At 40.0% G+C, this 21,922-nt stretch overlaps 1 protein-coding gene across 1 annotated transcript in view; it reads left to right on the forward strand.

Moving 5' to 3' along the window:
- LOC150103068 (guanylate cyclase 32E-like) overlaps positions 1–21,922 on the forward strand; it is a 188,015-nt gene that overhangs the window by 127,168 nt on the left and 38,925 nt on the right. Inside the window, exons 17-18 of the mRNA XM_090398083.1 lie at positions 10,204–10,327; positions 14,373–14,616. Of these exons, the coding sequence (XP_090254209.1) occupies positions 10,204–10,327; positions 14,373–14,616 (368 nt within the window). The remainder of the gene's footprint in view (positions 1–10,203; positions 10,328–14,372; positions 14,617–21,922) is intronic.

Genomic DNA, 21,922 nt, shown 5'->3' on the forward strand with positions numbered 1-21,922 from the left:
CTGTCGCACTGTGAGGATAAGGTGTTATTGAGCTATTAAAGCTATGATCATGGCAGGAGGGTAACAGCGATAGCCTAACCTCACTTAGAACTATATTGGCTACAGCATTGCCATCCATTACCCTCCAAGACTATTAATCACCGCATCTCACGGTCGATTTTTTCTTTTCAGTAATATCTGTTCCTTATCCTTATAAGGACTGGCTTAAAGGGGCGAAGCAAGAATGCTTTTCATCTTCCCCGTTATCTGTAGAGGACAGTGTAGGGATAAGGTGTTATTGAGCTATTAAAGCTCTGATCATGGCAGGAGGGTAACAGCAACACCCGAGCCTCAGTTAGAACTTCATTAGCTACATCATTGCCATCCATTACCCTCCAAGGGTGGTAATTACCCCATCTCACGGTCGATTAAACTGCCCTAACTGAGTAATATCCGTGATAACTGATAACTGATGTGGCTTGATGGATATCAATCCCATGGATTCTGATCCCTTCATCGCTGTGAATGATTCCTGGTTTAAAGGAAGAAAGTTTGGAGCACTTGGCTCGCCCTAATTAGGACTATGTTGAAAGATTTCAATCTGTGATCAGGGGCCCGTCTTTGGGCGTTTATGTTTCCATCTGTCTTTATCATCGTAATCTGATGACTCACGAATGAGTAGTTTGGGACGCAGTGATGCCTGAGCAAAGTACTTGGTTGCTATCTGGAGGAGAAACGTAGGTATGTCTGGTAGGTTTCCGTCTTGATGGAGGATATTGTTCCTTACAAGCCACGGGGCATCGAAGATCATTCGGAGGCATTTGGTTTGGATGAATTGTAATCTTTGATGTTGCTAGGAGAGGTGTGGCTCCACGATGGCGAACCATAAGTCAGCATAGGTTTGATGATTGCTTTGTATATTCTTAATTTGTTTTCTGGACTGACTTTGCTTCTACGGTTGAGTAGAGGGTACAGCTGAGCTATTGCTGAGTTTGCTTTGTTGCAGGCATGAGAGATGTGGGAGTTGAAGCTGAGATAGTTATCTAGTTTGATTCCCAGGTATTTTACTTCTTTTTTCCATGGGATATCAGTATTGAACATCGTGATTGCTCCATGATGATCTGCTTTCTTCCTTGTAAATAGTATGGCCGTGCATTTGTCTGCATTAACATTAATTCTCCATAACCGAAACCATTTTTCAAGATTCATTGCTGCGTTTTGTAGTCGTTGTGTGGCCAGGTATGGTCTGAGCGATCTGGTCAGTATCGCCTTGTCATCCGCATAAAATGCCATAGTGGTTGATGTCGTGCTTGGGACGTCTGAGATAAAAATGTTAAAGAGCAGCGGCGATAATAGGGAGCCTTGCGGAACACCTGCTGTGATACTTCTTGTAGTTGATTTGAGCCCACGGCGTTTCACTTGAAATTTTCGGTCTTTTAGGTAAGAGTCTATGATTTGGATGAGGTTTAGTGAGTATTTTGCAGTAATTAGCTTGTGGATGAGGCCTTTGTGCCACACTTTATCGAAGACCTTCGCCACATCCAGGAAGATTGCACCTGTATGCTGTCTCCAATTAAATTCGATAGTTATGTATTCATTAAGTCTGTGGATTTGTTGAGTTGTGCAGTGACCAGTTCGAAAATCAAATTGTTCTTTGGATTAGATCTAGATTGTCTGTTTCGTTTTGTAGGCGTTTTAGTATTACTTTTTCTGCTATTTTCCCTGGGCCTGACAAGAGGCTGATAGGTCTGTAATTCTGGGGGAACTGAGGCGCCTTCCCTGGTTTGTGGATAAGGATTACATCTGCCTGCTTCCAGCGAGTGGGGAAGTAGTTGAGTCTTAGCATCGCATTGATGATAGCCACTAGATGCATTATTGTTTTATGAGGGAGTGCGTTTATAATTTTGTTTGAAATCTGATCAGGACCTGGTGCTTTTCTCTTATTGAGGTTCTTGATGATTTGGTATATTTCATTTGGCGTGGTATGGATTGTGTTGTCACGGGTGGTGGAACGATGAAGTGCATAGCGTACTTGCCTGTGGACTTTTTCAATGAAGCGCAAGTCCGCATGAATGTATTTTGGTCGAAACTGCAGCTCCAGGGAGTCTGCAAAATCTTCTGCTTTATCATCATCTCGGTAGACTATACCTTTTTCTCCATGGATAGGTTTTATGTTGGGGTGATCGCTGCGAAGGACTTTAGTCATTTTCCATAATGAGTTATCTTCAGTTTTTAAGGAGTTTAGTTTCCTCTCCCATTCCTGAATCTTATGGTCTTTGATTGTATATCGGACTAGGTTTGTTGCCCTGTTAAGCTCTTGTTTATCCTGAGGTGATAGTGTTGCATGGTACCGACGTCTAATCCTGTTGTTGTTGCGGATGAGATTTAGAATCTCTTCTGGGAGCAGGTTATTTTGAGCTGGAGCGGTAACGGTGGAGGCTGTTGCAAGGCCAGTTTGGATTGTGCTTTACAGTTTATTGATCGCTATGTCTACTTCTTTGGGTGAGGAGATGGTTGGGACAGGGCGTCTGATGTTGCTGAGAGTTGAGCTGAGCTTCTTGAGATTTATGTAGGCTTGTCCGGAGATGGTTTCTGCTTCTCCGCCTAGGCTAAGCAGAACTGGATTGTGGTCGGAGCTAAGATCATTAACAACCTGTAACTGGAATTGGTGTGGGGTGTTCCTGAAAATGGCTATATCCAGCACGTCAGGTTTTCCCAGTGGTCCGTAGTGTGTTGGTTCAACAGGACCTGCTATGGTGATGTTTCTCGTCATAGCGAATTTGTGTAGGCTCTTCCCATTGTTAATGGTGTTTCTACTGTTCCACGCAAGGTGTTTTGCAGTTAGGTCTCCCGCCACTATTGTTGCTTCTTTTGTGTCAAGGAGCTGGGAGAGGTCAGAGTCTAGGAGTGGTTTGCCTGGAGGGTTGTAGACTGAATATAGTTTTAGACTACCTGTGTTGTTTGTATGTATTTCAATGCCAGTTTCTTCCAGATTTGTAGTTGTTAATTTCTTGATCTCATTGTATATTATGTTTTTTTAACAAATATAGCCATTCTTCCCCCTCTAGCATTGAGTCTATCTGCCCTAAGTAGTGTATAGTATCTTATTTTGGGGTTGTCGCAAGGTCGAAGATGCGTCTCGTTGACTAAAAGGATGTCTATCTTATATCTTTCAGCAAATTCTTTTAGTCCTAGGAGGTTGTTGTTTAGCCCGTTAGCATTCCAATAAGCAATCTGTATTGAGTTAGTTATGGTAACCGTGTTATCCATTAATCATTTAGAAGATGACGTGTGTGTTTTTAAAGAATTTGTTGGTATCGGCCTGATGGGGATTTGTTTTGATAAAGGCCGTTAACATCTCTCCTAGAGTAGCAGCTGGAATTGCTGGGGAGGTTTGGTTGCAAGATGCCGGTTTGCTATTAGTAGAGACCGCAGATGCATATGATTTCTCGGGAGTAACGACCCGTTCTGATTTCTGGTGTAGTTCGCTTCTGATTGGGCAGGGGTAGTGCCTCTCTAGCCTTCTGCAAGTTGGATGGGTGGAGTGAACATCCTTTGTTATTTGCTGGGTGTGGGCCACCGCAGTTCGCATACTTAGCGGACGTGGTTCGTGGTTTGACGCAAGTGTGCGAGGGATGGTTGTCACCGCACTTGTAATCCGCTTTACATAGCTTTTGTGCATGCCCATACTTTTGGCAGCGATGGCATTGACCAGCTGAAGCCTTTCTTCTGAGAGGTTCCGTCTTGATAACTAAGCTGCAGACTATTTTAAGGTCGTAAATTTCTCTGTGGTCTTTACTGATTTCGACCAAGACCAGAGGCACGGGGTGCTTGTCTGCTCGGTACATGCGCGATATCTTAACTAGCTCTAGGCCTTGTGATCTGAGGTCAGCAGTTATTTCTTTAGCTGGTATGGTCTCAGCCAGACCTCTGATTACCACCTTTAAATCTGTTTCACTTTTAAGCAGAAATGTGTGATATGGGACTTTCAGTTCATGCATAAGTCTGGTGAGCTGGCGGTAGTCCGAAGTTCCTTCAGGTTGAATCCGGATTCCTCCCTCTGTACGCTTGGCTGATGTAAATTTGATGTTTGCGTTCTTCATCGTCGCTGTAATTAAAGACTATTTTTCTTTTGTTCTTAAAATTACTGGTGGAATCCTCACTTTGGGTTGTGCCCTGGAGTCGGTCTCTATTCTTTCATCAGGTTGTGCTGTTAATCCATTGGAGTTGTTTTTTTCCAAGGGTTGAGGTATTATTTCAGGATCTGCTGCTGGCGAACCCTTCCTGCGCTTCTTTCTGCTGACAACCTGATAGTCTGTAGAGTTATCTGAGTCCACTAGGGGCTGGTCGTTAACCGGCAACATAATCTCTCTGGTGTTATCTTGAGAAGTGCTGGGGAGAGGGTCAGGGGATTGACAGTCTCTGTTTCAACCTCTTCTATTTGGTGGATTGCCACCTTTCCTGGCCATTTCCTTTGCAGCAGGCCTCCTACATGTTTGAAGATTGCCAGTAGCTATTTGAAGTCGAGCTCATCATATGGAGAATCCATAATTTGGCCCAAGAGGGAACAGCGGTTGCTCGGAGTTTCCCGAGTAGTTTGTAGGTGATCCTGTAGACTTTGAGAGTCCACTAGCTAATCCCGTAGACAGCTTAGAGTAAGCGTTTACCAGCAAAAAGTTAGTTTATTTTAGGTGATTATCCTAAAAACAAGGAAAAAGGAGTTTCGGCAACTTACTTGGACACAGTGCAGCGACCTACCTCCCTAAAATACCATTCGTCCACCACTGGTCCTCATTGCGGGTGGGGCCTGCCGGCCATTAGACCTCTGCATATTTCGTACAGAGGGGGAGATAGTATTTCACGAACTGTGTTGATTCCAGTGCAATGCGAGCTTCCCGAAAAATCTTATATAAAATTCAACTAGGCAAAGTCTAAATGAATACGTCCGATCACAACGACAACTCAGATGAATCCATCAAAAAATATTAGTAATATTAGTAATATCTGGCCAAAGATTGACAATTGACAATTGACATTTATGTCTTTAAGGGTGAAGCAAGATGCTTTTCATATTCCCCGCTATCTGTCGTGGTTACAGTGAGGGTAAAATTTACGAGCAGTTTGCTCGCCCTGAATGGGCATGGAGATTATGCATCGTTATAGGAGGCTAATATAGTTTTTGGTCTTCTATATTTGAATATGTCCGTTGGCTCATATGCTGCAGCTTGTTGAATCAAATCATTGGGGTGTGTGGACGTCTTTAGAAAAAACTTGGAAGCTAAGGATTGTAGATAAGAGAGAATATATGGAATATTTGTGTCTCTATGGAGCTGGCTGTTTCTAACATACCACGGGGCGTTCAGAATCATTCTCAAGCACTTGTTCTGCACACGCTGAATCTTGATAATGTTAGCGTTAGAGGTGTGGCTCCAGGCTGGAGAGGCATAGGTGATTATGGGACGAATCGTCATCTGGTAAAGTTGCAATTTGATTCTGTTGCTGAGCTTGCTATTTCTATTAATTAGCGGGTAAATCTGAGCTATGGCTTTAGATGCTTTTGCACATGCAGACTTGATATGTTGGTTGAAAGATAGCTTTTTGTCGAGAATTACACCCAGGTAATTTGTTTCTGTCTGCCAGGGAATTTTAGTATTGAATAGTAACACATCTCCTGCAGGAGACATTGGCCTTTTTGAGAAAAGAACCGCTGAGCTTTTCAGGGGGTTGACTTCCAATCTCCACCTAGAGAACCAACCCTCCAGCTTTAGAATGTTTTCTTGAAGCTTTCTAGTAACGAAGTGGGGTCTGAGGGATCTGGTTAGTATTGCCGTATCGTCCGCATACAGCGCTAAAATGGAAGTCATCGGATTGTGAGGGATGTCTGACATGTATACAGAAAACAGCAATGGAGCCAGTAGAGATCCCTGTGGCACTCCAGCAAAGATATGGCGCTGGGACGATATAGAACCGTTAATTTTAACTTGCATTGATCTATTCTGAAGATATGAACGGATTAGATGAACCATTTTTAGTGAGATGCCGGCTGAGATAAGTTTGTGCAGGAGTCCAAAATGCCAGATTTTATCAAATGCTTTAGATAGGTCTAGGAAAACAGCTCCTGTGTACTGGCGCCAGTTGTAGCTGGTGATGATATATTCCACAATTCTATGGATTTGCTGGGTAGTACTATGGTGTTGCCGAAAACCAAACTGTTCTTTAGGGAGGATGTTTAGGTCATTTATTGAGGTTTGGAGTCGTGAGAGGATGACCTTCTCTGCAATCTTACCCAGGTTGGAGATGAGACTGATTGGACGATAATTCTGCGGTAAGTGTGGGTCTTTGCCTGGCTTATGTATAGGAATCACATCAGCCAGTTTCCAGGTGGAAGGAAAATAGTGAAGTCTTAAGATTGCATTTATTATACTGGTCAGATGCACTATAGCTTTTCGAGGCAGCAGCTTGATCACCCTGTTTGAGATGCTGTCTGGTCCAGGAGCTTTATTGTTCTTAAGTTTTTTAATAATATCATATAATTCAACAGGTGATGCGGGTGCAATATGATCAGCACTGGTATCCGGGAGGTTTAGTGCATGTCTAACCTGTCTGTGGATTTTATACAGATGATTGAAATCAATGTTGTTATAAGATGGTTTGCACTGATCCTCAAGATTTTTAAGTATGGCTTCTGCCTTATCTGCATCTGTGTGGATTAGGCCCTGGTTTGAGATTATAGGGGGGAGGGATCTGTTTTTGTTTTTGATGTTTCTCAGTAGGCCCCAGATAGAGTGATCAATAGGTGAGATAGAGGCTAACTTTTTATCCCAAACTTCGTTTCTATGCGTTTTAAGTGCATCTCTTACTGCTCCATTCAATCTATTAAGCACTGTCTTATCCTGAGGAGCGCGAGTGTTACGAAATCTCTTCCTAGCTCTGTTCTTCTCTCTGATCAGGTCCATAATGTCCTCAGGCAAACGATCAGGCTTGGGAACAGGTTTCTGGAAGGTTGCAACCATTATAGCGGACTTAATCTGTTGGGTGAGGCTAGTCACTGCAGAATCCACATCTTCTGGTGTGCATATGTGTGGGACGGGTCCTATTTGATCCCGAAGTGCTTTAGACAATCTCTCCCACGATATGCCTGAATGAGGAGGAGACAGGCATTCTTGTTCTCCCAATTGCAGTAGAATTGGGTTGTGATCCGACGACAGCTCGTTTAGTGATGTAAGGCTGTACTGTAGTTTAATGTCTTGCAGGATGGCTATATCCAAGATGTCAGCAGTGCCAGATGTACTGAGATGAGTTGGTTCGGTAGGTCCAGCCACAACAGCATGGTTTAATCCTGTGTAGCTAGAAAGGATACGACCATTTTTGTTAGTGGATTTACTGTTCCAAGCAGGATGCTTTGCATTGAGGTCTCCAGCGATGATGATCGGTCCTTTTACTCCAAGGATGGCATCCAGATCTGAGGTCAATAATGTCTTTAATGGAGGGTTGTAAGCAGAAAAAATTTTGAGGTTCCCAATTGAGTTTGTGAGAACATTGATTCCTGTGATTTCGAGGTTGGTGGTAGTAGGGTTGGTTATTGAGTGATGATTGATATAGCTTTTGATAAGAGTGGCTGTACCTCCACCTCTATACCCAAGCCTGTCGTTTCTGTAAATCTGATACCCTCTGATTTTCAGGGTGTCAGCAGGCCTCAGGTGAGTTTCATTAATTAGCAGTATATCTGGGTTGTATCTATTATTAAATTCCTGGATTTCTAATAGTTTGTTTTTTATACCGTTGGCATTCCAACCGATAATCCTAAGAGAGTTTGGGACGATTTTTTTCCTATGCATCAGAGAGTGCAGATAATATGGATTGGGTTTGCTGTAGGAATCTTTTTGTGACACTTAAGGATGGATTTGAGTTGCTGAAATCCTGGAGCATGTTTGCAAGAGAAGAGGTGATAACAGCTGATAGATTTGAGTGTGGAGTATTCCGGTTCTGGGTTTGTACTATCTGTTTGGAGCGGGCCACATCAGCATATGTTCTTACTTGATGTTGAAGATTCGTTTTCTTAAGGGGCTCAGTTAATGATGGGCGAGCACCAGTTGTCATGTTCTCACTCTTGGAGAACTGAGTAGCCTGAGCTTCAGGAACTCTCGCATTAGATGACGAGGTAGATTGATGACTGGGATCATTCCATCTGTTTTTGGGATGATGCATACACCCTCTATAATTAGCAGGGTGGGGACCCCCACAATTAGCGCACTTAGCCGGGGTGGTTTTTGGCTTGGCGCAGGTGTTTGTGGGGTGATTCTCGCCACATTTTACGCATCTGAACTGAGCTTTGCATAGCTTCTGGGCATGGCCAAATTTTTGGCACCGGTGGCACTGCCCAGAAGATGATTTCTTTCTCAATGGTTCTGTGGTGATTTTGAGTCCACAGATTGATTTTAAATTATAAATGTCTTTGTAGATGTTATGAATTTCTACTAAGACTAAAGGCATAGGTGTCTTATTTGATCTAAACATTCTAGTGACCTTTATGGGGGGTAGTTCCTGTAGGTTAAGGTCAGTAACTATTTCATCTGTGTCAATATCCTCAGAGACTCCTCGTAAGACTACTTTCAGATTTTTTTCAGAGGCAAGTGAAAATGTGTGATATTGGGTTCCTCTAGTATCCAGTTCCTTTGTAAGGTTTCTATAGTCAGCCACCGTGGTGGGCTGAATTCGTATTCCCTCGTCTGCATTTTTAGCAGACGTGTAATGAATTTGTGAATTTGCCATGATGGTTCTGAGTGTTGTCCATCTCTGCTTTTCCCTTAGGATAATCGGTGGCACCTTTTCATTGTGGGAAACAGAGGGATCTGAAATGGGAACATCCTCTTCCATACCAACAACATTTGTTGATTCAGCAGCAAGAATTTTTCTCTTCTTACGTGCGTGAGTTTCTTCTTGATCAGAAGGATTAGAGGTAGAGACAACTAGATTGAGTTTTTCCTCCACTTGTGGGGAGTCTTCATTTTCCTCAACTTCAACTTCAGGTGAGGAATACAAATTTAAGTAGCCGGGCCAATCCCGTTCAAACTTTTTGAGGAGCTTTTTAATAAAACTGAGTGCTAGCTTTTTATCGAGTGACTCAATAATAGTGTCGGGGTCAATCATGCTAGTAGGCCATGTCAACTTGAACTTCTTTTGTAGTTTATCAATGAGTTCAAGAGCTGGCTCTCTTTCGAGCAGATCAGCAAATACGTCCAGGTCAGGCACGCTCATATCGATTTAGTTGCGTATGTGCGTTAATAAAATATCCCGCAGGTCTAAAGACCTGCCAGCAGAAGTTTTTGTAAAATATCCCGCAGCCGCAAAGGACTACCAGCAATATCAAGCATAGGCGCGTCAACTAGCAACAAGATGTTAAAATACAACAACGACACTAATGGCAGTAGGCCTAGCGTATCGCCTTTGCGAAGTCAGTTGACTTACCTTGTATGGGAAATAAAATGTAAAATGCCTGTTTATTGCGGCAAGCAAATAACTGATATTACTAATGAATATAAGCATAAATCTCTGAAAACTTATCAGTCAAATACACAATTCACCATCAATAACACACGACACAAAACACTAACACGCGAGCCGCCATTTTTCCACTCAAAAAACCATAATCAAATTCAGCGCCCCTGGCCAAAGATTATTATTAAATTAAAGCTCTGATCATGGCAGGAGGGTAACAGCAATAGCCGAGCCTCAGTTAGAACTTCATTAGCTACAGCATTGCTATCCATTACCCTCCAAGGGTATTGGATTGAATGAATCAATCACCGCCCTGGCCAAAGATCTGTAAATATAAATATATATATATGTATATTATATTTTATTTTATATAGTGTATTTAGATAATACAAAAATAATTTTTATAATTAAAAAGAAAAAGTTTGTTTTTTCTATTTTCTTTATTTATAATATTATTGTTATTTTTGTGTATGCTTATATATATTTGAAGTCAAAACAGTAATGAATATGCTTGTCTTATTATTACTATGTAAATATGCTCTCCCATGTTCGCTATGTTGTAACGTTTATACTTTTGATACTATGATAAACCATCCAGGGCAGCATCTAAAACCCATCTAAGCCTTACTCTTATTTTATTATTAACAGGAAAAGTGGTAAAATATATGCCACTTTAAATTAATTGATAGAAACAGAAATATTTTTGCTGTGTTTTCATCATTGCAGGTATGTGGCTGATCAATTAAAACGAGGTCATAAAGTTGAAGCGGAATCATTCGACTGCGTCACCATATATTTCAGTGATATTGTGGGTTTCACTACCATGTCTGCAGAGAGCAGTCCACTACAGGTACGTAACATGACCTCATAACACCTCAGTTATTAATATTAACCATCTCTATTTTCATATCGGACTCAAAACCCTCATTATCTAGAGCAGCGATTTTCAACGGGTGTGCCGAGAGATTTGTGAAAACAAATTAATTGAAAGAAATAATATCGTAATTTGCTCATTTATTTGTTATTGCTGGTCTTCCATTCGTACCTGAAGCTCCCTTATTTATATTTTACGAAACTTACGGTTGGTGAATCGATTTAAAATTGTGTGTTAATTAGCTTTAATCTTTTGATAAATGTTCACAAATAACTTCATTTAATTCTCTTATTTTTAAGTTAACTGGTAGGAGTCCTTTTATTTTTTTTTTCATTCAGTTAAGTTTATTTATAAATTTGTAATAAAAAAACGAAACTTTGAAGACAATGCAGAAAGTGAAGCTAGTACGTCGAAAAAAAAAAAAAAAAAGAAAGAAAGAAGAAAGTGAAGCTAGTTTTGTCCTGCACATCAGCAGCTGATACCATATCTAGTACTGGTTCTAAAACTAAATTAAAAAACGAAGGTTCGCCATTACGACGAAAATTATTTGTCATTTGGCTTTATTTCCAGTCAGAAAGATCCGTCACGTCCTACCTGCGTAGTTTGTGGCGAAAAATTAGCAAACAACGCTATGGTTTTAAGTAAATTAAAAAGACATTTACAATCTAAACATTCTCATTTGAGCGAAAAACCGGCTGAATATTTTGAAAGACTTGTACCGGATAAAACTATTCAAATAAAAAGATGGACTAAATTTGTAACTGTGTCCGAAAAAGACCAAGAAGCCAATTAGCAACAATCGCAGAAATTATTGCTAAAAAAATGAAATCTCACCCAATTGCAGAATCTGTAATTCTGTCAGCATGCTGTAAAATTGTTAATATCATTATTTAAGTTAAAGGGATATTACATCCCATATTGTTTCTTAGCCGAATAAGAAACTCAGAGTTTCATGCCGAATATAGAGACTATATAAAGTTCGGCGATTCCAAGCGTAAGCAAATACCTGGATAGTGCAAGCTGAGGCAACTCATATCAAAGGTGGAGCAAGCTCCGATCACTATTCTTGATATTTACCCATAATGTGAACTTAGCTCCTAGGAGCTGTGAACGTAGCTCCTAGGAGCTGTATTATTGTTCAATAATACAGCTCCTAGGAGCTAAGTTCACATTATGGGTAAATATCAAGAATAGTGATCGGAACTTGCTCCACCCTTTCTATGAGTTGCCTCAGCTTGCACTACCTAAAGGGTCAGTTGCTTACGCTTGGAACCGCCGAAAACTTTATTTATATATTTATATTTAAAATATTTATATTTATATAGTTTCTATATTCGGTATGAAACTCTTTGAGTTTCTTATTCGGCTAAGAAACAATATGGGATGTAATATCCCTTTAACTTAAATAAGTTATGTCGCCAAATTGAAGCCTTTGGCTCTTCATATAATTAGTTTAATATCATGTTTGGCGAGGAATATAAAAAGGAGATTTTAAATATTCCTATGTCAGATAACACCATTTATCGACGTATTCGGGATTTGGCCAAAGATGTTGAGTTGCAAATGATATCTCGCATTAAAGAAGCAGATGTGTTTGCTGTTCATTTGGACGAAAATCAACTGATGTAACTGGTAAAGCTCAACTTCTAGTGTTCAGTAGATTTATTTATAAGGAAGATATTCTCTAAGATATTATAGAACAGATTTTATTTTGTCGACCACTCCCGGAAACAACGAAGGGCCAAGATATTTTTCATGTCGTTGATCATTACTTTAATTGCCATAACTTGTCTTGGGATTCTTTCGTCCGTATTTGCACGGATAATACCCGCTCGATGTCAGGAAATGTAAAAGGATTTGTTACACTGGCTCAAAATAAGAATCCTGGAATTATTTTTACACATTGTTTTCTCCACAGAGAAGTACTAGCGTCAAAATCATTGGTACCGAGCTTAAAAAAGATGAGACTCAAAATTGTCAATTATATAAAAGCCAGGCCATTACAATCGAGATTGTTTGCAGCACTATGCTCCTCAATGGAAGCTTCTTACACGCAGTTGTTAATACATACAGAAGTGAGATGGTTATCTCGTGTAATAGTTTTATCAAGATTTTATGAACTAAAAGAGGAAATTCTAATTTTTTTGACAACTCAACAATCCGAGTTATCAGATTTTCTTAGCAACGAGCTGTGGTGCAGTAAGGTTGCATTTCTTCTTGATTTATTTCAATCTTCAAATACACTTAAAGTATTCAGGGAGACTCTGAAAACATTCTTACTTCCATTGACAAAATTAATGCGTTCAAAGAAAAACTAATGCTTTGGGAAGAAAGAATCAGAAAAGAAAATGCAGTAAATGTGTTTGAACTAACGAAAAAGTGCAAACTGAATGAATGAAAATCTAATAGATCTAATTTTGCAAACCTTAATATTACTAAATACAAATATTGAAAAATATTTTCACTCACTTGACATATCATCCTTCGATTGGATAAGAGATCCGTTTGTCTTAAGCGATTATAAATTGGGAAATTTAAAGATTATAGAAGAGGACGAATTAACAGGTATAAGAATTCTAGGACAGAGGTTTAAAACTAAAACATTCAACAATAGATACTACTTCGTTTTGGTTATCTATAAGAAGTGAATTTCCCAATATTACCAAAAAAACAATAGAAGTACTTCTTCCGTTCTCCACGTCATATTTGTGCGAATCAAGCTTTTCCGCAATGAATATTTTTAGGAACAAAAATGGATCGCGGGCAGGAAGCCTTGGAAGATGATTTAAGAGGATGCCTCTAAAATTCAACCTCGCACAAAAGACATTCTGAAACAACATCAAGCTAAGATATCTCGTTAAAATTAACTGCAAGTATGTGTATTATTCAATACATTTAATATTCATTTGAAAAAACAATAAAAAAATTTTTAAAAAAATTTTAGTATTGTTTTTCTTACTTAAAAATGTTCAGAAATATAGTTTACATTTTTTGGAGCAAAAAGGATAAGTAATTACTATTATTAATATCTTGTGTGTGTAATTTTGATTGATTATATCATTCAAAATTATGCCTGTTTTTTGAGATCGTCAAAAAAATTAAAAGAATATATTTGTAGTGTGCCGCAGAATTTAAATAATTAGAGTCTATATGTCATATTATGTAAAAGGTTGAATATCACTAATCTAGAGAATATTAAATCCTTCAATACACTCAACGCCATCTACCACCCGCCAAGAGTATTTTTGTTCTGTTAATTGTGTGTATAATGTCCTAACTCTTGAAGTTCTCTATAATTTGTAGATTCATATAAAACACGATGGTCACTCTTATTGCTGCAATGATCAAATAAAAAAAGCATTAACTATGGGGTTGTGTGCATTACCCCGAAGTACGTTTAATTATTAAATTCTCCATTTAGTACCCTTCCCGAAAATGAGATAGCAATTCCATAATATCGCGAAAATTTTTCAGCATATATTTACGATATTTTTTAATTCACTGGAGTACCTTATAAATTAATATGTGAAGCACATTTTTTCAGTTAAGGATTTTTTTTAACCTCATACTGACGTTTAAGGAAACTTTGCCTTGATTAAATTTCTAATATCCTCAAGATTCTTTCCATCGTTATCATCATTAATGATATTTGAGTCTCACAAAAACCTTCGTTTTCACTGTGAGCTTATAAACTTGTAGTTAATCTCTCTAGAAGTGAAATATTCTTATATAAAATTATTGAATATTTAAATGTTATTGTGATTTATACAATAAAAGTTAATCGTAATAAAAAAAGTTTAAGCAACTCTATATATTTTTAGCACTCCATAAATTATAAATTATAGCGAAAATAAAATAAGAAATTCCAAAACCGATGTGTGTTATTTAAATCTAAGCATGAAATTAAAATACAGTACAGTATATTTATTTAAATACAGTACTGAAATATTAGAATAAGCATTGAATCATTGAAATTAAACGTTAATTAATTGATTTAACCCTTTTTTCCCGTCATTTTTAGGTTGTCGACTTCTTGAACGATTTGTACACTTGCTTTGATTCTATCATCGAAAATTACGATGTATATAAGGTAGAAACTATAGGAGACGCCTATATGGTGGTTAGTGGGCTGCCCATTCGCAATGGAGATTTGCATGCTGGCGAAATTGCTTCAATGGCGCTCCATCTGTTGGACGCGATACGCAAATTTCAAATTCGTCACAGGCCAACGGATACTCTAATGCTCCGAATAGGTCTACATTCTGGTTAGTACCACATTACGTTTTTTCCCTTTTATTATTTATTGAAGTAATAAATATGTAATAGGAAACTAGTCATGAAATACTGTGTTGGTCTTTTTGCCAGAAGTCGTCAAAAGATGAGGAATAAACTAAGATTAAGATAAAATTACCAGACGAAAATAAAATGACCTCCATAGTTTTTGTTAGGGAAGTATAGACATACGAAATATATGAGCATCCTTGAAATAATGAACCATAACACAAGCACGAATGACAGAAGAATTAACAATGCCTATATGAAATCGCAGTAGAGAAGCAAAATCTAATTAAAACTGAAGTAAAGATGCCAAAAATGAATTAACATTGATGAGGGGTGTAATATTACTTTTAATAATGGGAATGAAACATAGTCCATCACAAATGCGTTTAACTTTGAACGATGCAGTCAAGTTTCGCCACTTTATTTGTATACTGTCTGCATACGAAATCTTTAACAGTAAATGAATTTCATTATTGAAATATCTGCATGCTTTTCAAGCCCAGACTATTATTCTGCTAGTTATACCCGACACATTACTTATGTTCTGCTAATACTCCGAAGAATGCCCTAACTCTTCAAAATAAAATCTTCCGGACCTGCAATCTTCGTTTTGCAACTTGAAGGTGAAGTGTTCTGAGTATTCCGGTTATGTGCGCAGAGATCCACTGGATGTTCCAGGAATAGGACGCATTTAAAACGTAGATTGTGCGTTCTGTCTCATGGAATCACTGGAGCAAACAAGCAAGTCGGATGAACAAGATGAGTGCTTGTAATGGCGAATTTTGACAGTGAAGTGTGTGTGTGTGTGAACCGTGAACTTTATTCGGATGGCGTTAATGTTTCGGGGAAATTCTTAGCCCTCGGTTGTTCCACCCCCGTCTTACTGCAGCAAATATCATCGACAAATCCGTATCACAATGACAGTGCAGGAAGAATGTCGTGGAAGATATGCTATGCCATCTTACATGAAACAGTGAGCCAGTTAGGGAGAGAATGGACTTCCGAGAGGTTTCCTCCGTTGTGCAATTTGACAATTGAAACCGAGTTCATTACGAATGAAACAGCTTCTTAATATCGGTAGGGAAATCTTAAGAAAATTCAAAGGCATGTTGATGAATACTGAAACAAAATCTGGGTTAATATTTGTAGATGAAAGAAGAAATTCAGATGTTTAGGCCCAACATAATAGAAACTCAACTGACTTTCTTTCTATTTATAGGATAGTCCACTGTGATTTCTTATATTGGACAATAAAAAAAAGATCATCGTATAAGTTATATGCATAATGTATATTCATATTTTCAAAATGTCCTAATATGTATCCTAAAGGGATATACAAGATAATGTTACGGTATTACAAGATTAAATTTACATTATTACTAATCTTCTCTCAATAATTTGCTTCTAAATTGGTATATCAGCACCCCGATAGTGTCAGATCCTATATTTCTATCTTCTAAGGCACTTTTTACCGTATCATTCCACCTATATCTTGGTTTTCCAAGATATAGGTGCAAAACAAGTGTTCTCTGCCAGGTTGGCAGAGAACACTTGTTTTGCTAATCTTTCCTCTCCCATTCTGTTTTAAGTGTCCATACCACCTGGATTAGCTCCACTCCCATGTTAAACAAGTTCTTTCATAAAATCCTCATTCTTAATGTGATACTACCATTGATACCATCTGTTCACTCCACTGATCTTTCTCGAGACTATCACATCTGCGATCATCTCAAGTCTTTGATCATCTGTCCCCCCCCACCCCCCCCCCCCCCCACCCCCCCCCCCCCCCACCCCCCCCCCCCCCCACCCCCCCCCCCCCCCACCCCCCCCCCCCCCCACCCCCCCCCCCCCCCACCCCCCCCCCCCCCCACCCCCCCCCCCCCCCACCCCCCCCCCCCCCCACCCCCCCCCCCCCCCACCCCCCCCCCCCCCCACCCCCCCCCCCCCCCACCCCCCCCCCCCCCCACCCCCCCCCCCCCCCACCCCCCCCCCCCCCCACCCCCCCCCCCCCCCACCCCCCCCCCCCCCCACCCCCCCCCCCCCCCACCCCCCCCCCCCCCCACCCCCCCCCCCCCCCACCCCCCCCCCCCCCCACCCCCCCCCCCCCCCACCCCCCCCCCCCCCCACCCCCCCCCCCCCCCACCCCCCCCCCCCCCCACCCCCCCCCCCCCCCACCCCCCCCCCCCCCCACCCCCCCCCCCCCCCACCCCCCCCCCCCCCCACCCCCCCCCCCCCCCACCCCCCCCCCATGTATATGGATATCATTTTAACACTCTGTCCCAATCACAGCAGAAAGCGGGAGACCAGACCCGCATGCAATATTCCAAGTGAGGTATTATCAAGGCAAAATGGCATCCTTATCTTTACATGTAAACATTCTTTTCATCAACATTGCAATTATCTTTTGAATTGTATTTGCAATCTTTGCCACATGGCCCCTGAACTTGATATCTACTAATACTCCAAGATATCCCTAGCTTTATCAGTTTCTTTCAGCATAATCCCACCAATATAATACGACATTGGATATCTAATCATGCCGAGGTGAATGACTTTACATTTGCTGACATTGAACTGACACCCGTTTTCCCATGCCCACAATTCCAACCTATTGAAATCATTCTGCAGGTACTGCATACCAGCAGCATTCCTGATTACCCTACCTATCTTTGCATCATCAGTAAATAGCTGCATGTCGCCTTGTCAAATCCTTCCCAATGTCATTACTGTACAGATTGAATAACAGCGGACCAACCACTGATCCTTGTGGTACATCACTTGTTACCTTAAATCTTGGAGACTCGCATCCTCCGGCCGTATACCACTTATAGATATGTCTTCAGCCATTCTCTTATCCATGCTAATATTGTTTAACTCAATCCCATTTTCTCCAATTTATGCAGCAGTCTGTCATGTTTTATTCTGTCAAAAGCCTTAGCAAAATCCAAAAGTATCATGGTGTATCCATTCCCCTTGTCTAGCTCAATGGTGACATTGTTATAGAATGTGAGCAAGTTGCTAAAACATGACCTTCCCTTAGTAAACCCATGATGTTTATGGCAAAGTAGAGATTCACTCTAACCCCATTTATGAATGTGAGCCCTAATCAATTTTTACAAAATCTTCACCACCACCACTCCTGAGATACTGATTGGTCGATAGTTTGATACATTGGTCTTTGCATCACCTTGTGCAATGGAATTATCATACATTCCTTCCATTCCTGCAGAATCTTACCTGTTCTGAGACTCCTATTAAACAGCCTGGTCGAAGGAATAACCAATTCAGCTGACCACACTTTTAGCACACGTGCTGATATTCCATCAGTCCCTATTGCTGAATTCTTGTTCAGTTTGTGGAACAGCTCTAAAACCTCTTCCTCAAACACCTGAGTTTCTTTTTTCTGTGAAGAGGTAGCAGTGAACTCACGTACACCAGGTTGATAGCTTTTAGCAAAATGGGCACTCCTTAGTTGAACAACCTCTTTTGCATCTTCAGCCTCGCACTATCAGCATTCGCTAGTTATTCCTTCATATGCATTCTTTCTTTTGCTTGTAACATAAGATAGATTTTTTGGGATTTTCTTTAACTTACAGAGCCTCAGACTTAGATTTCCATACAACAGTAACAGTTTTGGCTCTTCTGGCCTCCTACTTATAATTTTCATAACGGACATCATTCTTATGCACACGGAATTCCTTCCACATCATCCTTTTCTTACGAATATCTTGCTTAATAAGATTACAAATCAATTTCACTCCTGCTATATTTGCTTTTTGAACTCTAGCGGCACAATCTGATATCGCATCATTTAAGTATTTTACACAGTGCCCATGCACTCTCGATATCCTTCCCATCTAACAACTAATGCTACGTCTACTCAGTCGGTCATAATTTCCTGCTTTGTAGTTCAGCATGTAACCTTTTCTGAACGGAACATTCATAAACTTAGTCACTTCCCAAGTGAGTACCGCATGATCCCTGTCAACGACCGGAGGGAGAATTGTTACGTCTTTAACTGAAACACCCTCTGACACTATAATCAAATCTAACACTCTACCCAATCTACTGCTACCAATCAATATTTGGATAATTGAAATCTCCCATTTCAATTTTCGCGCTCACCTTTTCTATTTGGTGATGCATTTCTTCGTCACTAGCAACCAATCCACCAGATCTGTAACAACACCCCACCCCACTGTTTGATTGATCTTGTTAGATTCCACCTCATACCAGATGACTTCAAACTCACTGCCACGTGAAATATTGTTAGTAGTATTACTACAATCATAGGTCTCAACTCTAACTGGATTCAAGTCATCGGATCTCATTAGCATAATCGAATATTATGTCTGTACTTGAGTGCTAGGAGTATCAGAAACAAAGGGGTAGAGTTTGTTGCCTTGGTCATCGTATTGGGACCTCAGATTGTAGGCATTAGTGAGACCTGGGTATCCTCTCTATCCTTCCTAAAACTACTGTACCCTTTACACTCGATACCAGTTAGTAGGTCTGATTCTGATAGCCACGTCTCACTAATGCCTACAATCTGAGGTCCCAATACGTTGACCAAGGCAACAAACTCTACCCCTTTGTTTCTGATACTCCTAGCACTCGAGTGCAGACATAATATTCAATTAATTTGGTGATACATTTCTTAATCCTTAGCAACCGATGCACTAGATCTGTAACAATACTCAACTTGGAGATCTCTGTTCTTATGTAGTGTCTTATTTATGCAGACATCTTTGCACATGCCTGATAAGTACGAACCGGACGAACACGAAGTCGAAATCGTACCCTCTCCTCGTAGTCATTTCCATGATGACGCCCGTTCTCATTATTAACACAGTTACATAACATTGTCACTCTTACACACCTTGCCTGCCAAAAACAAGGAATCAGTTCTTGCATGTTGCTGTTCAATCTGTGCATTAATAATATTGAGAAAGACTTGACGGAGGATGTTCAATCGTTTGCTGATGATGCTAACTGATATTCGGCATTTACAGAACAAGTTCAATAAGCTAGAACGGTGGACAAATGTTAATTGCTTCAGTTCTGTGTTCATAATTGTCAAGTTTCATAGATGGGTATCATGAGAGTTCTACTTTAATCATTCTGAATTCAACTCTTTGACTACACTATCTGAATTATGCATTGTAGAAACTGTAAAAACATTTAGCTTTCACAAGAGCAGTTAAGATTGATGAGATTTCCAATAGCATATTATATTATATTGGCTGATTATTTTACAAGAAGCTGAGTCGTCTGAGGTCTTGAATTTATGGTAGATAGGAAATTGAAGTTCAAGGCTCACAAGAAAAATCTGCAAATGCAACTCAGAGGATAATTGCGCATGTTGGAACGAACTCTGACATGTACGGCTAAGGAAGTAGTTTTGCTTCTTCGCACCCGGACTACTGTGCGCAAATTTGGTTTCCTGATTTCAGAGGGGAATAAAGAAGCTGTGAAAAAAGTATATAGAAGAAGAGGATAGTTAAAACCGAATTGTGGAATATAGATAACGTAGAAAGAGGATGTGGACTGCAGACACTGGTAGGAAGGAGAAAAAGGAGTGTACTGCAAAGATTTATAAACTTCTGAATGGATGCTATTGGATATCGTCTGATAAATTCTCATTATATTAAAGATGGAGAGAGAACAACGGGGAATCCATGGAAGCTATCGTTGTGTGTGGTTAAGACAGTGGAGTGAACTAGATTTTTCTCTCACAGAGCAGTGAGTGAGTGGAACAGTTGACGTGGTGATGCATCTAGCGAGAATGAGTTTAAGAGAAGGTATGACAGATGGTTTGGGTGATGTAGAGAGCCTCCTTCGATGAGTCCTTGACTCTCTGGACGTTTCAGATACTAATAAACAATAATTGAGCATTTCCGGTCAAACATTATTTACGCCAGCTCCCTTTGCACATTTTAGGTTTTTATTACTTTTCATACCTCAAGTATTATATGTACTGATGATGGCATACTCCTTCCTCCATTTGTAAGCTTTTCAATAGCTTTTCTAACATTTTGTCATCAAAGTCTTCTCATGACTTTCGTTTAGCTACCTTAGCGCATTGTTTGCATTTCTTAAATTTTTTTCTCCATTTTCGCTTGTGGCATCTCCCCTGCTTGCTAGTATATGCTTTCGTCTTCTTTGCAGAACTGCCCCTTTAACTTCATAATGTATCCATTATGAAGTTAGAAGTTTTTAATCTTTGAAAATAACCTGACTACATGCATCCCTCGCTGAATCAGTCTACTCCTTTCATCAATCACTTTTACCTGACTATAACATCTTACATTTATTATTTAGCAAGAACTTGCCTCTTTTAGTCATTTGTCTCAGTAATGCTAATTATGTCCACATGGTACTTCCCTAGCTCTTACTACCCTTGTTCGACTACTTTTCCGTATGACGTCGTCCTGCTATATCATCATGCTTATTTATTGTTTAAGCCAATAAAGAATAAATTTTGGTCGGCTAAGTCCTAAATCACGCCCCATCCTCGTTTGTGCAATATCCAGTGGATACCCCACGGATGGGTCGCATCACGTGAAGATGAGGATTGGAAGTTAGATTACATGTTCCACTCGGCTCTCCGCATTCTTTAAAGGGTATGTGGAGATCTCCTCCCAAGTTATATAACAATAGCAAACCTCAGACTGAAATTTTTAGTCACTTCAGACCTAGGCGGAAATTTCACTTAAAAATTAGCCTTCGGCTACCGAGATTGTTACTAAATTACTATCCAAACTGGAACACCCTGGCTTACTCTGTATTAGCCAAGTAAATATCAAAGAGTGATGTATAAACAACCAGTTTACATAAAGTTTTGTTTTTCCGAAGAAGATTTCTTTCAAAATTGAAATGTCTGAAAATCCATAAGAATAAAATTCTGATAAATTCATACTTCGAAAAAAAATGCATCATCAAGACATTAAAAAGATCCTGATCATCGCAGGAAGTATTAACTAGCAAGGTGGCGTGTGTTTGTCTAAGTCAGCGAAATAAACCCTCCATATAAGTTTTCTTTATATGAAATATTGATCGAAGCAAATACAGAGCCGTCCCCAGTAAGCGACTTCCTTGGTCGTGTTATTCCTGAGGCGATGATATCTTCAAATATTTAATATTTCGATCTGGACATTCCTCTCATTCCTGTACGAAATAAAAATTGTATGTGAGTGTAGGTTAGGACTTTGATTTCGTTGGTGGTGTAGGGATGCTTGCCACGTTATGTGTAATGGACAAATCGGAAGATTTTTCAACCAAGCAGTTTGT

The sequence above is a fragment of the Typopeltis vanoorti genome, chromosome 9 (genome assembly GCF_054136105.1).
Source record: "Typopeltis vanoorti isolate ZY-2024b chromosome 9, IOZ_Tvanoo_1.0, whole genome shotgun sequence".
Taxonomy (NCBI): Eukaryota; Metazoa; Arthropoda; class Arachnida; order Uropygi; family Thelyphonidae; genus Typopeltis; species Typopeltis vanoorti.